General features: G+C 47.6%; 1 protein-coding gene across 6 annotated transcripts in view; it reads left to right on the top strand.

Annotated features, from left to right (window-relative positions):
- The first annotated feature begins 6,108 nt into the window (after nt 1-6,108).
- Nucleotides 6,109-17,777, top strand: part of senp7b (SUMO specific peptidase 7b) — a 36,212-nt gene continuing 24,543 nt past the window's right edge. For 2 of the 6 annotated variants that reach the window (XM_075477273.1, XM_075477272.1), the window contains exons 1-6: nt 6,109-6,345; nt 7,022-7,136; nt 7,539-7,621; nt 7,703-7,858; nt 12,986-13,074; nt 13,211-13,356. In XM_075477273.1, coding sequence (XP_075333388.1) covers nt 7,023-7,136; nt 7,539-7,621; nt 7,703-7,858; nt 12,986-13,074; nt 13,211-13,356 — 588 coding nt within the window. In that variant the 5' untranslated portion in view covers nt 6,109-6,345; nt 7,022. Of the gene's footprint in view, nt 6,346-7,021; nt 7,137-7,538; nt 7,676-7,702; nt 7,859-12,985; nt 13,075-13,210; nt 13,357-17,777 lie in introns of all 6 variants that reach the window. The other 4 variants (XM_075477276.1, XM_075477275.1, XM_075477274.1 and 1 more) reach the window with 4 other exon arrangements.

The raw sequence follows: 17,777 nt of genomic DNA, 5'->3' as shown, positions 1-17,777 counted from the left end.
CTGTTTACTGTGAGTTGTAACTCGGCCTGTTTACTGTGAGCTGTAACTCGGCCTGTTTACTGTGAGCTGTAACTCGGCCTGTTTACTGTGAGTTGTAACTCGGCCTGTTTACTGTGAGTTGTAACTCGGCCTGTTTACTGTGAGCTGTAACTCGGCCTGTTTACTGTGAGTTGTAACTCGGCCTGTTTACTGTGAGTTGTAACTCGGCCTGTTTACTGTGAGCTGTAACTCGGCCTGTTTACTGTGAGCTGTAACTCGGCCTGTTTACTGTGAGCTGTAACTCGGCCTGTTTACTGTGAGCTGTAACTCGGCCTGTTTACTGTGAGTTGTAACTCGGCCTGTTTACTGTGAGCTGTAACTCGGCCTGTTTACTGTGAGCTGTAACTCGGCCTGTTTACTGTGAGTTGTAACTCGGCCTGTTTACTGTGAGTTGTAACTCGGCCTGTTTACTGTGAGTTAACTCGGCCTGTTTACTGTGAGCTGTAACTCGGCCTGTTTACTGTGAGTTGTAACTCGGCCTGTTTACTGTGAGTTGTAACTCGGCCTGTTTACTGTGAGTTGTAACTCGGCCTGTTTACTGTGAGCTGTAACTCGGCCTGTTTACTGTGAGTTGTAACTCGGCCTGTTTACTGTGAGTTGTAACTCGGCCTGTTTACTGTGAGTTGTAACTCGGCCTGTTTACTGTGAGCTGTAACTCGGCCTGTTTACTGTGAGTTGTAACTCGGCCTGTTTACTGTGAGTTGTAACTCGGCCTGTTTACTGTGAGCTGTAACTCGGCCTGTTTACTGTGAGCTGTAACTCGGCCTGTTTACTGTGAGTTGTAACTCGGCCTGTTTACTGTGAGTTGTAACTCGGCCTGTTTACTGTGAGCTGTAACTCGGCCTGTTTACTGTGAGTTGTAACTCGGCCTGTTTACTGTGAGCTGTAACTCGGCCTGTTTACTGTGAGTTGTAACTCGGCCTGTTTACTGTGAGCTGTAACTCGGCCTGTTTACTGTGAGCTGTAACTCGGCCTGTTTACTGTGAGCTGTAACTCGGCCTGTTTACTGTGAGTTAACTCGGCCTGTTTACTGTGAGTTGTAACTCGGCCTGTTTACTGTGAGTTAACTCGGCCTGTTTACTGTGAGTTGTAACTCGGCCTGTTTACTGTGAGCTGTAACTCGGCCTGTTTACTGTGAGCTGTAACTCGGCCTGTTTACTGTGAGTTGTAACTCGGCCTGTTTACTGTGAGTTGTAACTCGGCCTGTTTACTGTGAGTTGTAACTCGGCCTGTTTACTGTGAGTTGTAACTCGGCCTGTTTACTGTGAGTTGTAACTCGGCCTGTTTACTGTGAGTTGTAACTCGGCCTGTTTACTGTGAGTTGTAACTCGGCCTGTTTACTGTGAGTTGTAACTCGGCCTGTTTACTGTGAGCTGTAACTCGGCCTGTTTACTGTGAGTTGTAACTCGGCCTGTTTACTGTGAGTTGTAACTCGGCCTGTTTACTGTGAGTTAACTCGGCCTGTTTACTGTGAGTTGTAACTCGGCCTGTTTACTGTGAGTTGTAACTCGGCCTGTTTACTGTGAGCTGTAACTCGGCCTGTTTACTGTGAGTTTTAACTCGGCCTGTTTACTGTGAGCTGTAACTCGGCCTGTTTACTGTGAGTTAACTCGGCCTGTTTACTGTGAGTTGTAACTCGGCCTGTTTACTGTGAGTTGTAACTCGGCCTGTTTACTGTGAGCTGTAACTCGGCCTGTTTACTGTGAGTTGTAACTCGGCCTGTTTACTGTGAGTTGTAACTCGGCCTGTTTACTGTGAGCTGTAACTCGGCCTGTTTACTGTGAGCTGTAACTCGGCCTGTTTACTGTGAGTTGTAACTCGGCCTGTTTACTGTGAGTTGTAACTCGGCCTGTTTACTGTGAGTTAACTCGGCCTGTTTACTGTGAGTTGTAACTCGGCCTGTTTACTGTGAGTTGTAACTCGGCCTGTTTACTGTGAGCTGTAACTCGGCCTGTTTACTGTGAGCTGTAACTCGGCCTGTTTACTGTGAGTTGTAACTCGGCCTGTTTACTGTGAGCTGTAACTCGGCCTGTTTACTGTGAGTTGTAACTCGGCCTGTTTACTGTGAGTTGTAACTCGGCCTGTTTACTGTGAGTTGTAACTCGGCCTGTTTACTGTGAGTTGTAACTCGGCCTGTTTACTGTGAGCTGTAACTCGGCCTGTTTACTGTGAGCTGTAACTCGGCCTGTTTACTGTGAGTTGTAACTCGGCCTGTTTACTGTGAGCTGTAACTCGGCCTGTTTACTGTGAGTTAACTCGGCCTGTTTACTGTGAGTTGTAACTCGGCCTGTTTACTGTGAGCTGTAACTCGGCCTGTTTACTGTGAGCTGTAACTCGGCCTGTTTACTGTGAGCTGTAACTCGGCCTGTTTACTGTGAGTTAACTCGGCCTGTTTACTGTGAGCTGTAACTCGGCCTGTTTACTGTGAGTTGTAACTCGGCCTGTTTACTGTGAGCTGTAACTCGGCCTGTTTACTGTGAGCTGTAACTCGGCCTGTTTACTGTGAGCTGTAACTCGGCCTGTTTACTGTGAGTTGTAACTCGGCCTGTTTACTGTGAGCTGTAACTCGGCCTGTTTACTGTGAGCTGTAACTCGGCCTGTTTACTGTGAGCTGTAACTCGGCCTGTTTACTGTGAGCTGTAACTCGGCCTGTTTACTGTGAGTTGTAACTCGGCCTGTTTACTGTGAGTTTTAACTCGGCCTGTTTACTGTGAGCTGTAACTCGGCCTGTATGACGGCAGCTCCGGCAGCTCCAGCCGCTCGTCCCTGACCCGGAGGTTCCTGGTCAGCCTGTCTCTGGCCGTGCTGCTGGGCCTGTCCTGGACTCTGGGCTACCTGGTCCTCGTCACCTCGGGACACGCCCACCTGATCTTCAGCATCTTCTTCTGCCTCTGTACCACCACGCAGGTACGCCCACCCTACGCACCGGGTTAGGCCGGATCTGTACACACTTCGTGGTTAAAGAGAAAGTGGCCAGAATGACCAACGCTCGACCTTCGTGTTTTTCAGGGTTTTCAGATTTTCCTCCTCTTCACAGCCAGATCGCCGTCCTTCAGAGCCTCCATGAGGCGCTCTGTGCAGTTCGTCTCCTCGGCCAACATCCCGCTGAACAGCTCAAAGTACAATCTCTGGAAGAATTGGAGGGAGCCTACCACCTCTGAGACCTACCGGGACATTCGGGATGCGGACACCGGGCTATAAGACGAACTCTCAGAGGTTTGGTTAAAGCCCCTCCAGCCTCATTGAGCTGGGAACCAACCTTTGGTCAACATTTCTGAACTCATGGACCTGAATTCCACTTCCTCTGGAGATCTACAACAAATCCCCTCAGAAATAACCAGAACAGTAGCTGGTCTAAACTGGTTTCAAGCGGGTCTAAACTGGTTTCCAGCTGGTCTAAACTGCTGTCCAGCTGGTCTAAACGGCTTTCCAGTTGGTCTAAACTGCTGTCCAGCTGGTCTAAACGGCTTTCCAGTTGGTCTAAACGGCTTTCCAGCTGGTCTAAACGGCTTTCCAGTTGGTCTAAACGGCTTTCCAGCTGGTCTAAACGGCTGTCCAGTTAGTCTAAACTGCTTTCCAGCTGTTCTAAACGGCTTTCCTGTTGGTCTAAACTGCTTTCCAGTTGGTCTAAACGGCTTTCCAGCTGTTCTAAACGGCTTTCCTGTTGGTCTAAACTGCTTTCCAGTTGGTCTAAACGGCTTTCCAGTTGGTCTAAACGGCTTTCCAGTTGGTCTAAACGGCTTTCCAGCTGGTCTAAACGGCTTTCCAGTTTGTCTAAACGGCTTTCCAGCTGGTCTAAACTGCTTTCCAGTTGGTCTAAACGGCTTTCCAGTTGGTCTAAACGGCTTTCCAGCTGGTCTAAACGGCTTTCCAGTTTGTCTAAACGGCTTTCCAGTTGGTCTAAACGGCTTTCCAGCTGGTCTAAACGGCTTTCCAGTTGGTCTAAACGGCTTTCCAGCTGGTCTAAACGGCTTTCCAGCTGGTCTAAACGGCTTTCCAGCTGGTCTAAACGGCTTTCCAGTTGGTCTAAACGGCTTTCCAGCTGGTCTAAACGGCTGTCCAGTTAGTCTAAACTGCTTTCCAGCTGTTCTAAACGGCTTTCCTGTTGGTCTAAACTGCTTTCCAGTTGGTCTAAACGGCTTTCCAGCTGTTCTAAACGGCTTTCCTGTTGGTCTAAACTGCTTTCCAGTTGGTCTAAACTGCTTTCCAGTTGGTCTAAACGGCTTTCCAGTTGGTCTAAACGGCTTTCCAGCTGGTCTAAACGGCTTTCCAGTTTGTCTAAACGGCTTTCCAGCTGGTCTAAACTGCTTTCCAGTTGGTCTAAACGGCTTTCCAGCTGGTCTAAACGGCTTTCCAGTTTGTCTAAACGGCTTTCCAGCTGGTCTAAACGGCTTTCCAGCTGGTCTAAACGGCTTTCCAGCTGGTCTAAACGGCTTTCCAGTTGGTCTAAACGGCTTTCCAGCTGGTCTAAACGGCTGTCCAGTTAGTCTAAACTGCTTTCCAGCTGTTCTAAACGGCTTTCCTGTTGGTCTAAACTGCTTTCCAGCTGTTCTAAACGGCTTTCCTGTTGGTCTAAACTGCTTTCCAGTTGGTCTAAACTGCTTTCCAGTTGGTCTAAACGGCTTTCCAGTTGGTCTAAACGGCTTTCCAGCTGGTCTAAACGGCTTTCCAGTTTGTCTAAACGGCTTTCCAGCTGGTCTAAACTGCTTTCCAGTTGGTCTAAACGGCTTTCCAGTTGGTCTAAACTGGTTTCCAGCTGTTCTAAACTGGTTTCCAGTTGGTCTAAACTGGTTTCCAGCTGGTCTAAACTGGTTTCCAGCTGGTCTAAACTGCTGTCCAGCTGTTCTAAACGGCTTTCCAGCTGGTCTAAACTGGTTTCCAGCTGTTCTAAACTGGTTTCCAGTTGGTCTAAACTGGTTTCCAGCTGTTCTAAACGGCTTTCCAGTTGGTCTAAACTGGTTTCCAGCTGTTCTAAACTGGTTTCCAGCTGGTCTAAACTGGTTTCCAGCTGTTCTAAACTGGTTTCCAGTTGGTCTAAACTGGTTTCCAGCTGTTCTAAACTGCTTTCCAGTTGGTCTAAACGGCTTTCCAGCTGGTCTAAACTGGTTTCCAGCTGTTCTAAACTGGTTTCCAGCTGTTCTAAACGGCTTTCCAGTTGGTCTAAACTGGTTTCCAGCTGGTCTAAACTGCTTTCCAGTTGGTCTAAACTGCTTTCCAGCTGTTCTAAACTGGTTTCCAGCTGTTCTAAACGGCTTTCCAGTTGGTCTAAACTGGTTTCCAGCTGTTCTAAACTGGTTTCCAGCTGTTCCAAACTGGTTTCCAGCTGTTCTAAACGGCTTTCCAGCTGGTCTAAAAAAGTTCACTGTTTTTTTCCCTTTCAATATAATTAATTCAGAAGTAATTACTTCACATTTATATAATAGCAATAATAAACCTTTATTATGTAAAAGAAAACTGAGAAAACAAGAAAACTGTTGGTCCAACTGACAGTAAAAAAAAAAAAAAGTGTAATCCTGAAAACTGGTGATTGTCTTTTTGTATTGTGTAACAAAAAATACATGATAAAAAAATGTATTGAATTGAGTTGAATAGATAAATAACAGGTGGTTTCATCATACTAAATAGATTTTGGATTTAAAATTCAATTAAGTTGCTTTATTTTGGGGCTTTGGTAGGGCGGCTCATTTCTGACCCGTAGGACAAAGGGAGTAAACACAATGTTAAGACCACACAAGGGTTAAGGAAATAACTGAACTCCAGTGCAAAGTTTGCACCCTGAAGGTTTGTTTGGAGACAGATGTGGGAACTGAAAGTGCCTTTAATGAGCACATAAGGAGCTTTTATTTCCAGCCACGAGTGTCTCAGAGCCGAAGTCATAATTATAAAATAGTGAAGTGGTGTAAAGGCAGAGAAAAGTATAAATATTATTGAGCAGTTCTGTCTCATCCTGCACAGTTTGGTTTTATTATTTCCTTATTTTTAGACCTTACAATGAATCACATGCTGAGGTTTTTAAATTTGTTCACGGACATTTTTCAATAAAGCTAACAAAAAAAATCTATGACGTAGCCACGCCGGTTACGCTTCTGTTGTTTTGTTGCTGAGCTCGAACCGACGTGTCCAAAGTTCTGGAGTTTTAAAGGAGTTTTAAAGGAGTTGGTGTTTTATCCGAACCGGGTCCCGGTTCTCCTGCAGCTCATGGACCGACCGGAGACGTTTCACCGGAACCAGGCCGCCGGCAGATAGCTCAGCTCCCCGGGCTAGCAGGCTAGCTAGCCGCGTAGCCGGCTTCAGCGGCTCACCGAAGTTGGTCATCTCACTAAATTACAACCGTTTACATTTAAACAAACTTAACTATAAAGAATGACCTTGGACCAGGAAATGAAGCAGGAACATTTGCTAGATAATTCGGCATTAAAATGATTCACCTAAAAATAACGTACGCTGCAGAAATAGACTTTTATTGATGCTTCGTAGTTCAATTTAGCGCCCTCGTCTATTTTTTTCTGTGGGTAAAATGAGGAGGAAAAAACGTAAATGCTGCTAATATTTAAATTAACATGCACTTGGTGCTTTTATTTTTATCGTATTTCAGTACAAAAACTTTCAAATATAAATTCAGTTTACTTCAGAAGTCGCAGAGTCAGCAGTTATGACAATATGATGATCGTTTTTATTGTAATGCGGATGTATGTATGTTTATCTGCTTTTAGAGTAGTTTTCCCAAGCTAATTAATTTTTCTGACATGCTGAACATTTACGTGAGGCTGCAACTTTAAGTTAGAATCAGATTAAACTGGCTGTTCTTTAATTAAGACACGTTTTCTGACAACCAGTGAAAAACCTCATGATTTTGAGGGGAGTTTGGTATAGCGTTCCCGTGATACTGTGAGCGATGCAGACAGCGGTCAGATAGGACCGCGGCAGTAAAATTGAGTGTTTTTTGACTGGAGTCTGGTGCGGCTTGTTTGTGCCGTTTCAGGATGGCGCTTCCCTTTAAAATCCCGAAGAAGAAAAATTCAGCTGGCTCTGACTCCGCCCACTCACACCAGCTGTCACCGCTGTCCCGCCTCCAGAGCTCCGCCCCTCAGGCCAAGGTGCTATTACTGCTTTGTTTTATTATTATTATTATTATTATTATTATTATTATTATTATTATATTTATAAATAATATTAATTATTTTATTTGTTTATTTAGTCATTTATTATTATTATTATTAGTTAGTAGTCGTATTTTTTTTTACTAGAATTGGTATTATTATTGTTGTTATTAATACAATCATTGTAAATATTTAAAAAAAAAAAAGTTGAGCTACTTGACTAATTTGAATTTTCCCCTTTGGGGGATGAATAAAGTATTTTTCTATTTCTATTTCTATTTGTATGCCTCTCACTTTCAGCTGTTCTGTGCTTTAAGGTGGAATTAATTGTTTTCCAACCCGTCTCTGTGCAGTTATTTTGTATAGGCTCTGGTTTTGAGTGCACTCTGGTCTGAACAGGGTTACGGGGATCCATTGGGCAGAGGCGGCGCCAACAGGATGCATGCTGGGAACGCTGTGGGCTCATCCTCAGACAGACTCAGGTTGGTGAGGCGCCCCCCTTCAGGACGTTCTGGTCTTTGCAGCACTGATGCAGAGTAAGATGGTGTTGGATGTTGTTTCAGGGCGCCCTGCAGGCCGCTGTTCAGAAATGTGGTCAAAACTCTGCGTGTACTTAACAGCCCCGATAGAGGCGGACCTTCAGCAGCCAATCACAAGTCACCAGGAAGCTGGAGTTGCCAATCACAGCCGAGATGGACAGCAGGGACGTCAACAAACGGGTGAGAAGACTCCTCGGTGTAGCCATTTATCTGATGGTTTATGTGGAGATACAAAGCAGCTCCTCCAGAGTTATGGGGGATCCCCCTCTGTGGGCAGGGTTCCCTTCGGTCTCTGATTAACGCCCTCCTTACCCGGTCTGTGAGTTATGGGGGATCCCCCTCTGTGGGCAGGGTTCCCTCAGGTCTCTGATTAATGCCCTCCTTACCCGGTCTGTGAGTTATGGGGGATCCCCCTCTGTGGGCAGGGTTCCCTCAGGTCTCTGATTAATGCCCTCCTTACCCGGTCTGTGAGTTATGGGGGATCCCCCTCTGTGGGCAGGGTTCCCTTCGGTCTCTGATTAACGCCCTCCTTACCCGGTCTGTGAGTTATGGGGGATCCCCCTCTGTGGGCAGGGTTCCCTCAGGTCTCTGATTAACGCCCTCCTTACCCGCTCTGTGAGTTATGGGGGATCCCCCTCTGTGGGCAGGGTTCCCTCAGGTCTCTGATTAATGCCCTCCTTACCCGCTCTGTGAGTTATGGGGGATCCCCCTCTGTGGGCAGGGTTCCCTCAGGTCTCTGATTAACGCCCTCCTTACCCGGTCTGTGAGTTATGGGGGATCCCCCTCTGTGGGCAGGGTTCCCTTCGGTCTCTGATTAACGCCCTCCTTACCCGCTCTGTGAGTTATGGGGGATCCCCCTCTGTGGGCAGGGTTCCCTCAGGTCTCTGATTAACGCCCTCCTTACCCGGTCTGTGAGTTATGGGGGATCCCCCTCTGTGGGCAGGGTTCCCTCAGGTCTCTGATTAACGCCCTCCTTACCCGCTCTGTGAGTTATGGGGGATCCCCCTCTGTGGGCAGGGTTCCCTTGGGTCTCTGATTAACGCCCTCCTTACCCGCTCTGTGAGTTATGGGGGATCCCCCTCTGTGGGCAGGGTTCCCTTCGGTCTCTGATTAACGCCCTCCTTACCCGGTCTGTGAGTTATGGGGGATCCCCCTCTGTGGGCAGGGTTCCCTCAGGTCTCTGATTAACGCCCTCCTTACCCGGTCTGTGAGTTATGGGGGATCCCCCTCTGTGGGCAGGGTTCCCTTCGGTCTCTGATTAACGCCCTCCTTACCCGGTCTGTGAGTTATGGGGGATCCCCCTCTGTGGGCAGGGTTCCCTTCGGTCTCTGATTAACGCCCTCCTTACCCGCTCTGTGAGTTATGGGGGATCCCCCTCTGTGGGCAGGGTTCCCTTGGGTCTCTGATTAACGCCCTCCTTACCCGCTCTGTGAGTTATGGGGGATCCCCCTCTGTGGGCAGGGTTCCCTTCGGTCTCTGATTAACGCCCTCCTTACCCGGTCTGTGAGTTATGGGGGATCCCCCTCTGTGGGCAGGGTTCCCTCAGGTCTCTGATTAACGCCCTCCTTACCCGGTCTGTGAGTTATGGGGGATCCCCCTCTGTGGGCAGGGTTCCCTTCGGTCTCTGATTAACGCCCTCCTTACCCGGTCTGTGAGTTATGGGGGATCCCCCTCTGTGGGCAGGGTTCCCTTCGGTCTCTGGTTAACGCCCTCCTTACCCGGTCTGTGAGTTATGGGGGATCCCCCTCTGTGGGCAGGGTTCCCTTCGGTCTCTGATTAACGCCCTCCTTACCCGCTGTGAGTTATGGGGGATCCCCCTCTGTGGGCAGGGTTCCCTCAGGTCTCTGATTAATGCCCTCCTTACCCGGTCTGTGAGTTATGGGGGATCCCCCTCTGTGGGCAGGGTTCCCTTCGGTCTCTGATTAACGCCCTCCTTACCCGCTCTGTGAGTTATGGGGGATCCCCCTCTGTGGGCAGGGTTCCCTCAGGTCTCTGATTAACGCCCTCCTTACCCGGTCTGTGAGTTATGGGGGATCCCCCTCTGTGGGCAGGGTTCCCTCAGGTCTCTGATTAACGCCCTCCTTACCCGCTCTGTGAGTTATGGGGGATCCCCCTCTGTGGGCAGGGTTCCCTTGGGTCTCTGATTAACGCCCTCCTTACCCGCTCTGTGAGTTATGGGGGATCCCCCTCTGTGGGCAGGGTTCCCTTCGGTCTCTGATTAACGCCCTCCTTACCCGGTCTGTGAGTTATGGGGGATCCCCCTCTGTGGGCAGGGTTCCCTCAGGTCTCTGATTAACGCCCTCCTTACCCGGTCTGTGAGTTATGGGGGATCCCCCTCTGTGGGCAGGGTTCCCTTCGGTCTCTGATTAACGCCCTCCTTACCCGGTCTGTGAGTTATGGGGGATCCCCCTCTGTGGGCAGGGTTCCCTTCGGTCTCTGATTAACGCCCTCCTTACCCGCTCTGTGAGTTATGGGGGATCCCCCTCTGTGGGCAGGGTTCCCTTGGGTCTCTGATTAACGCCCTCCTTACCCGCTCTGTGAGTTATGGGGGATCCCCCTCTGTGGGCAGGGTTCCCTTCGGTCTCTGATTAACGCCCTCCTTACCCGGTCTGTGAGTTATGGGGGATCCCCCTCTGTGGGCAGGGTTCCCTCAGGTCTCTGATTAACGCCCTCCTTACCCGGTCTGTGAGTTATGGGGGATCCCCCTCTGTGGGCAGGGTTCCCTTCGGTCTCTGATTAACGCCCTCCTTACCCGGTCTGTGAGTTATGGGGGATCCCCCTCTGTGGGCAGGGTTCCCTTCGGTCTCTGGTTAACGCCCTCCTTACCCGGTCTGTGAGTTATGGGGGATCCCCCTCTGTGGGCAGGGTTCCCTTCGGTCTCTGATTAACGCCCTCCTTACCCGCTGTGAGTTATGGGGGATCCCCCTCTGTGGGCAGGGTTCCCTCAGGTCTCTGATTAATGCCCTCCTTACCCGGTCTGTGAGTTATGGGGGATCCCCCTCTGTGGGCAGGGTTCCCTTCGGTCTCTTATTAACGCCCTCCTTACCCGCTCTGTGAGTTATGGGGGATCCCCCTCTGTGGGCAGGGTTCCCTCAGGTCTCTGATTAACGCCCTCCTTACCCGCTCTGTGAGTTATGGGGGATCCCCCTCTGTGGGCAGGGTTCCCTTCGGTCTCTGATTAACGCCCTCCTTACCCGGTCTGTGAGTTATGGGGGATCCCCCTCTGTGGGCAGGGTTCCCTCAGGTCTCTGATTAACGCCCTCCTTACCCGGTCTGTGAGTTATGGGGGATCCCCCTCTGTGGGCAGGGTTCCCTCAGGTCTCTGATTAACGCCCTCCTTACCCGCTCTGTGAGTTATGGGGGATCCCCCTCTGTGGGCAGGGTTCCCTCAGGTCTCTGATTAACGCCCTCCTTACCCTCTCTGTGAGTTATGGGGGATCCCCCTCTGTGGGCAGGGTTCCCTCAGGTCTCTGATTAACGCCCTCCTTACCCGGTCTGTGAGTTATGGGGGATCCCCCTCTGTGGGCAGGGTTCCCTTCGGTCTCTGGTTAACGCCCTCCTTACCCGCTCTGTGAGTTATGGGGGATCCCCCTCTGTGGGCAGGGTTCCCTTCGGTCTCTGGTTAACGCCCTCCTTACCCGCTCTGTGAGTTATGGGGGATCCCCCTCTGTGGGCAGGGTTCCCTTCGGTCTCTGATTAACGCCCTCCTTACCCGCTCTGTGAGTTATGGTGGATCCCCCTCTGTGGGCAGGGTTCCCTCAGGTCTCTGGTTAACGCCCTCCTTACCCGGTCTGTGAGTTATGGGGGATCCCCCTCTGTGGGCAGGGTTCCCTCAGGTCTCTGGTTAACGCCCTCCTTACCCGGTCTGTGAGTTATGGGGGATCCCCCTCTGTGGGCAGGGTTCCCTCAGGTCTCTGGTTAACGCCCTCCTTACCCGCTCTGTGAGTTATGGGGGATCCCCCTCTGTGGGCAGGGTTCCCTCAGGTCTCTGATTAACGCCCTCCTTACCCGGTCTGTGAGTTATGGGGGATCCCCCTCTGTGGGCAGGGTTCCCTCAGGTCTCTGATTAACGCCCTCCTTACCCGGTCTGTGAGTTATGGGGGATCCCCCTCTGTGGGCAGGGTTCCCTCAGGTCTCTGGTTAACGCCCTCCTTACCCGGTCTGTGAGTTATGGGGGATCCCCCTCTGTGGGCAGGGTTCCCTCAGGTCTCTGATTAACGCCCTCCTTACCCGCTCTGTGAGTTATGGGGGATCCCCCTCTGTGGGCAGGGTTGTGATGATGGATTCAATGGTTCTTTGTCCCTGACCTGTTTGGAAGCTCCTTGGTCTTCATGTTCCTCTTAATCGGTGACATTTGAGATTCTGTAGCCTCTCAGAACAGGTGTGTATATCCTGAGGTCATGTGACACTCGGACTGTACACAGGTGCACCTCATTGAACTGATCATGTGACTTCTGAAGTTAATTTTTAGCAGTAGATCGTTTAAAAAAAATATTTTAAAGAATTTTTAAAAGATTTGATCATATTTTCTTTTGTTCTTTTTTATATATATCGTTCTATATATCTATAGATTTATTAATATATATATTATGTTTGTACATGAAATGTGCTATTCAAATAAATTTTATTTGATTATATACATACTGATCTGAAGGTTTTTATATTTAAAATATTTTAAAGAATTTTTAAAAGATTTGATCATATTTTCTTTTGTTCTTTTTTATATATATTTTTCTATATATCTATAGATTTATTTATATATATATATATATATATTTATATTATAAATTTACTGATCTGAAGGTTTTTATATTTAAAATATTCTAAAGAATTTTTAAAAGATTTAATCATATTTTCTTTTGTTCTGTTTCTATATGTATTGTTCTATATATCTATAGATTTATTTATATATATATTTATATTATAAATTTACTGATCTGAAGGTTTTTATATTTAACATATTCTAAAGAATTTTTAAAAGATTTGATCATATTTTCTTTTGTTCTTTTTTTTATATATATTGTTCTATACATCTATAGATTTATTTATATTTATATTTATATATCTATAGATTTATTTATAAATATATTTATATTATATATTTACTGATCTGAAGGTTTTTATATTTAAAATATTCTGAAGAATTTTTAAAAGATTTTCTTTGTTCTTTTTATACATATTTTTCTATATATCTATAGATTTATTTATATATATATATTTATATTATATATTTACTGATCTGAAGGTTTTTAAAGGTTTTTAAGACGCTGATCTGAGCAGAGTGCTGTTCCCCTTTTCCTCCACCAGGTGGCGACCAAAGAGAGCTTCAGACCGGCTGCTGCAGCCCTCGGAGCGTCTCTCTCCACCACAGAAGAAGCAGAGTGCTGCGTCTTCAGGTGAGAAACACGAGTCCTGTTCGGTCTTCTTTATGTGAGGAAGTAAAGTTTCTCCAAACAGAGACCACGACTCCTGCCGAATCTCATCTGATCGCTGTTATTGATCGCTGTTATTGATCGCTGTTATTGATCCCAGCAGCTCCGTCGTCCTGGACTCGGAGCATCTCCGTGGAGGCGGTGGACTCTCTGGCAGAGCTGCGAGCACCGGAGCATGCTGGGAGTTTGAGTTCCTCGGTGTCTTTCAGGAGAACAGACTCCAACAGAGACGCTGCAGAGGGGAAAGTAAAAACCCTCAAATTTAAATTAATCTTTTTAAAATGAAGCATATTTAAGAGCAAACTTTAAGGAGAAGAAAAACCTTATTTCTGCCATAAAATACCTTCATCTGCTCACCGAAAGATATTTAGATCCCTGGAGATCTGCGTATATCTGTCTTTATTTCACCAATACTTTAAGATCAATGAAGGAATGAACGTGTCCTGTTAGCTGTTAGCTCAGAGCTGCACTGTTAGCTGTTAGCTCAGAGCTGCCATGTTAGCTGTTAGCTCAGAGCTGCCCTGTTAGCTGTTAGCTCAGAGCTGCCCTGTTAGCTGTTAGCTCAGAGCTGCCCTGTTAGCTGTTAGCTCAGAGCTGCCATGTTAGCTGTTAGCTCAGAGCTCCCATGTTAGCTGTTAGCTCAGAGCTGCCCTGTTAGCTGTTAGCTCAGAGCTGCCCTGTTAGCTGTTAGTTCAGAGCTGCCATGTTAGCTGTTAGCTCAGAGCTGCCATGTTAGCTGTTAGCTCAGAGCTGCCCTGTTAGCTCAGAGCTGCACTGTTAGCTGTTAGCTCAGAGCTGCTCTGTTGCACTGTTAGCTCAGAGCTGCCCTGTTAGCTGTTAGCTCAGAGCTGCCCTGTTGCACTGTTAGCTTAGAGCTGCCCTGTTGCACTGTTAGCTCAGAGCTGCCCTGTTAGCTCAGAGCTGCCCTGTTGCACTGTTAGCTCAGAGCTGCCCTGTTAGATCAGAGCTGCCCTGTTAGCTCAGAGCTGCCCTGTTGCCCTGTTAGATCAGAGCTGCCCTGTTAGCTCAGAGCTGCCCTGTTAGCTCAGAGCTGCCATGTTGCCCTGTTAGATCAGAGCTGCCCTGTTGCACTGTTAGCTCAGAGCTGCCCTGTTAGATCAGAGCTGCCCTGTTAGCTCAGAGCTGCCCTGTTGCCCTGTTAGATCAGAGCTGCCCTGTTAGATCAGAGCTGCCCTGTTAGATCAGAGCTGCCCTGTTAGCTCAGAGCTGCCCTGTTAGCTCAGAGCTGCCCTGTTGCCCTGTTAGCTCAGAGCTGCCCTGTTAGCTCAGAGCTGCCCTGTTAGCTCAGAGCTGCCCTGTTAGATCAGAGCTGCCCTGTTAGCTCAGAGCTGCCCTGTTAGCTCAGAGCTGCCCTGTTAGCTCAGAGCTGCCCTGTTGCCCTGTTAGCTCAGAGCTGCCCTGTTAGCTCAGAGCTGCCCTGTTAGCTCAGAGCTGCCCTGTTGCACTGTTAGCTTAGAGCTGCCCTGTTGCACTGTTAGCTCAGAGCTGCCCTGTTAGCTCAGAGCTGCCCTGTTAGCTCAGAGCTGCCCTGTTAGCTCAGAGCTGCCCTGTTAGCTCAGAGCTGCCCTGTTAGCTCAGAGCTGCCCTGTTAGCTCAGAGCTGCCCTGTTGCACTGTTAGCTCAGAGCTGCCCTGTTGCACTGTTAGCTCAGAGCTGCCCTGTTGCACTGTTAGCTCAGAGCTGCCCTGTTGCACTGTTAGCTCAGAGCTGCCCTGTTAGCTTAGAGCTGCCCTGTTGCACTGTTAGCTCAGAGCTGCCCTGTTGCACTTTTAGATCAGAGCTGCCCTGTTAGCTCAGAGCTGCTATGTTAGCTGTTAGCTCAGAGCTGCCCTGTTAGCTCAGAGCTGCCCTGTTAGCTCAGAGCTGCTATGTTAGCTGTTAGCTCAGAGCTGCCCTGTTAGCTCAGAGCTGCCCTGTTAGCTCAGAGCTGCCCTGTTAGCTCAGAGCTGCTATGTTAGCTGTTAGCTCAGAGCTGCCCTGTTAGCTCAGAGCTGCCATGTTGCACTGTTAGCTCAGAGCTGCCCTGTTAGCTCAGAGCTGCTATGTTAGCTGTTAGCTCGGAGCTGCCCTGTTAGCTCAGAGCTGCTATGTTAGCTGTTAGCTCAGAGCTGCCCTGTTAGCTCAGAGCTGCTATGTTAGCTGTTAGCTCAGAGCTGCCCTGTTGGTGTTATTCGGGGCTATCGGGGAAGCTTTCTGCACACGAGTCTACTGGGATGATGTCATCGACGCACAGCTCATTCATTATTACGTATTTTATGTCAGAAATAAGGTCCAGCTTTAAAAAGATAAATAACCTATGGAAGGCCATGAAGGTCATAATTCATCCACTTTAGGTGTTCAGGAAGCGCCGCCTGCTTTACCAAAGATGCCATAAAGTTACCATCTTTAAAGAAGAAGTGAACCCTGGAAATACTAAAACACTGTCAGAATAATACTGAAATACTTTTACATTAGTCACAAATATTCTACATAAAATCTAGAATTTCTTTTAGAGATGATATTCTTTGAATAAAGCTGTCGACAGAAGTTTCAAAACGTCCCGGGTGAGTTTGGCTTTGGTCTCATAATGGCTGCAGATGTGTCTTAAACCCTTAAACAGCCGATGTGCTGCAGGAGTAAAGATGAACGTCCGACCTTTTAAAACCGAGCCGTCCCTCATATCAGGGAGTCCTGATCAGTGGCGGCTCCTGACATTTTTTTTTAGGTCGTGCAATTTCCCCCCGTTATGTCCATAAGTACCATAAAAGTCCAGAGGACTGAGGTATATTTGTCTAGGTAGCGAGACCATTTCCCTAACTTGTTTGTGCCTATAAATTCAAATATCAGATATAAATTTTTCGGCCATATCTCTTTTGTCCAGCAGATGGCAGCACTGAATTAGTTAAAAGTGTCAAACTAGGGAAGTTACATTGTGAAACCTTCAAAGCAAAACATTTGCCAGTTAATAATTTGCCAATCAGTTAATATTACACCTAAACCATTATTTATTTATTTTCCTCATATTGTTCCAGGATTCTATGAAATAAGTAAACACATAAGCTCTTAATGATAAGATTCATTCAATTTTCATTCTAAAGAATGTAATTAAAATGACAGCATATAAATCCAAGCCAAGTGTTTATTGAAGTTTTGGAAAATATGACTTAGAAAAGCATAACCAGTTGTCAAACATGGTTAAGTGCAGCTTACTTTTTTTAAATATAATACTGCACCATTAACAATGAATGTGTCATTATACATTCTGCTATTATTGTCAACATTATATAAAAGATTTAAATCATTACAAGTCAATGACTGAGCACAAAAGGGTAAGTTATTTAGCTACATCAGATGCTACCAGGAAAAATAGCAGGGTTGGTGGAGCCCTCAGTTTCATCTTTGCCTCGCAAGGCGAGCCCAAAAATCCCGCAAAATTCTTCCAAACTTCCTTCTCCGCATTAGTACGACGACTAAAGGGAACTTCTGTCAGAAACACTACCGTATTGTTGCACTCGACACTCGTCATCTTCTTCGTGGAATGTTCATGGTCCTGCGCAACAGACATGTGACGAATAGGGATGGGAAGTGATAAGATTTTTACGATTCCAATTCCATTTTCGATTCTGCTTAACGATTCGGTTCTTTGTCGGTTCCCTTATCGATTCTCATTTGGAGAAAAAGGACAACAAACCGGTCGATTAGCATCAACTTTGTTTAGTTTAGAAGTAACACGAGTCATGACCTCACAAACCCAACAACGGTGAGGTCCACATTGGTCTATCCTGGCCTGGGTAATTTAACTCTTCCTGCTCTGGTGAAAGGAGAAGCTGGAGGTAGAGGTGAACTGGGGGTAGCACCACCAGCCTCTGGCTCTGAGCCAGTCAGGCTCTGTCTCTCATGATTTCATCTAAATGTAATGCCTGAGAAGGCCTTCATTTAACCTTAACCGTTACTAACAGCAGCTTTTACAATCAGGCAAATGGCGCTAACATGATAGGCAGTGTTTGTTAGTTAGTTACCTGCAGTGTTAGCCGAGGACATGCTAACGTTGCTAACGTTGCTGGGTTCAGATTCACCAACGTTAGTCCGGAGCGGATCGAAAACGCGACATTCATTCATAGTTATTGCATGTTGGTAGTATTTCCTCCCTTTGGTGAAATATTCACTTTGCAAGTTGCCCTGTTGTCGTCTTTTTTAGGGATGTGCAACCAAACTTTCCAGCGTTTGCACCGCTTGGGCGCCATGTTTACTGTTGGCTGCTGGCTGCGCTGGACTCGCCACGCAACGCTGCGTGGTGACGTCATTCGCGCCCACTGGAATCGATAAGGGAATCGTTTGCAAAATCGCCAAACGATTCCAAGGAATTGAAACACTGGGAACTGGTTCTCAACAAGAACCGGTTTTCGATTCCCATCCCTACCGAGGAAAGCACGTCGTTTGTGCGAGCACATAAACCCTCATAGAAAATGTATTGGGAGCAGGATTTTTGAAAAAAAAAACTGACGTACCGTTCATGTCAGTGGGAGCTTCCTGGTGCAAATTCGACCCTGACAGAAATCGCCCCAAATGGGCGTGGCAAAACCAGGCGCGACCTTAATCTGATTGGACAATGACATATACAACCAGTTTGCCTACAGCAGATCAGTCCCGCCTTAGCAACTAGATTA

Source organism: Odontesthes bonariensis, chromosome 11, assembly GCF_027942865.1.
Source record: "Odontesthes bonariensis isolate fOdoBon6 chromosome 11, fOdoBon6.hap1, whole genome shotgun sequence".
Lineage (NCBI taxonomy): Eukaryota > Metazoa > Chordata > Actinopteri > Atheriniformes > Atherinopsidae > Odontesthes > Odontesthes bonariensis.
This window is presented reverse-complemented; position numbering and strand designations above follow the sequence as displayed.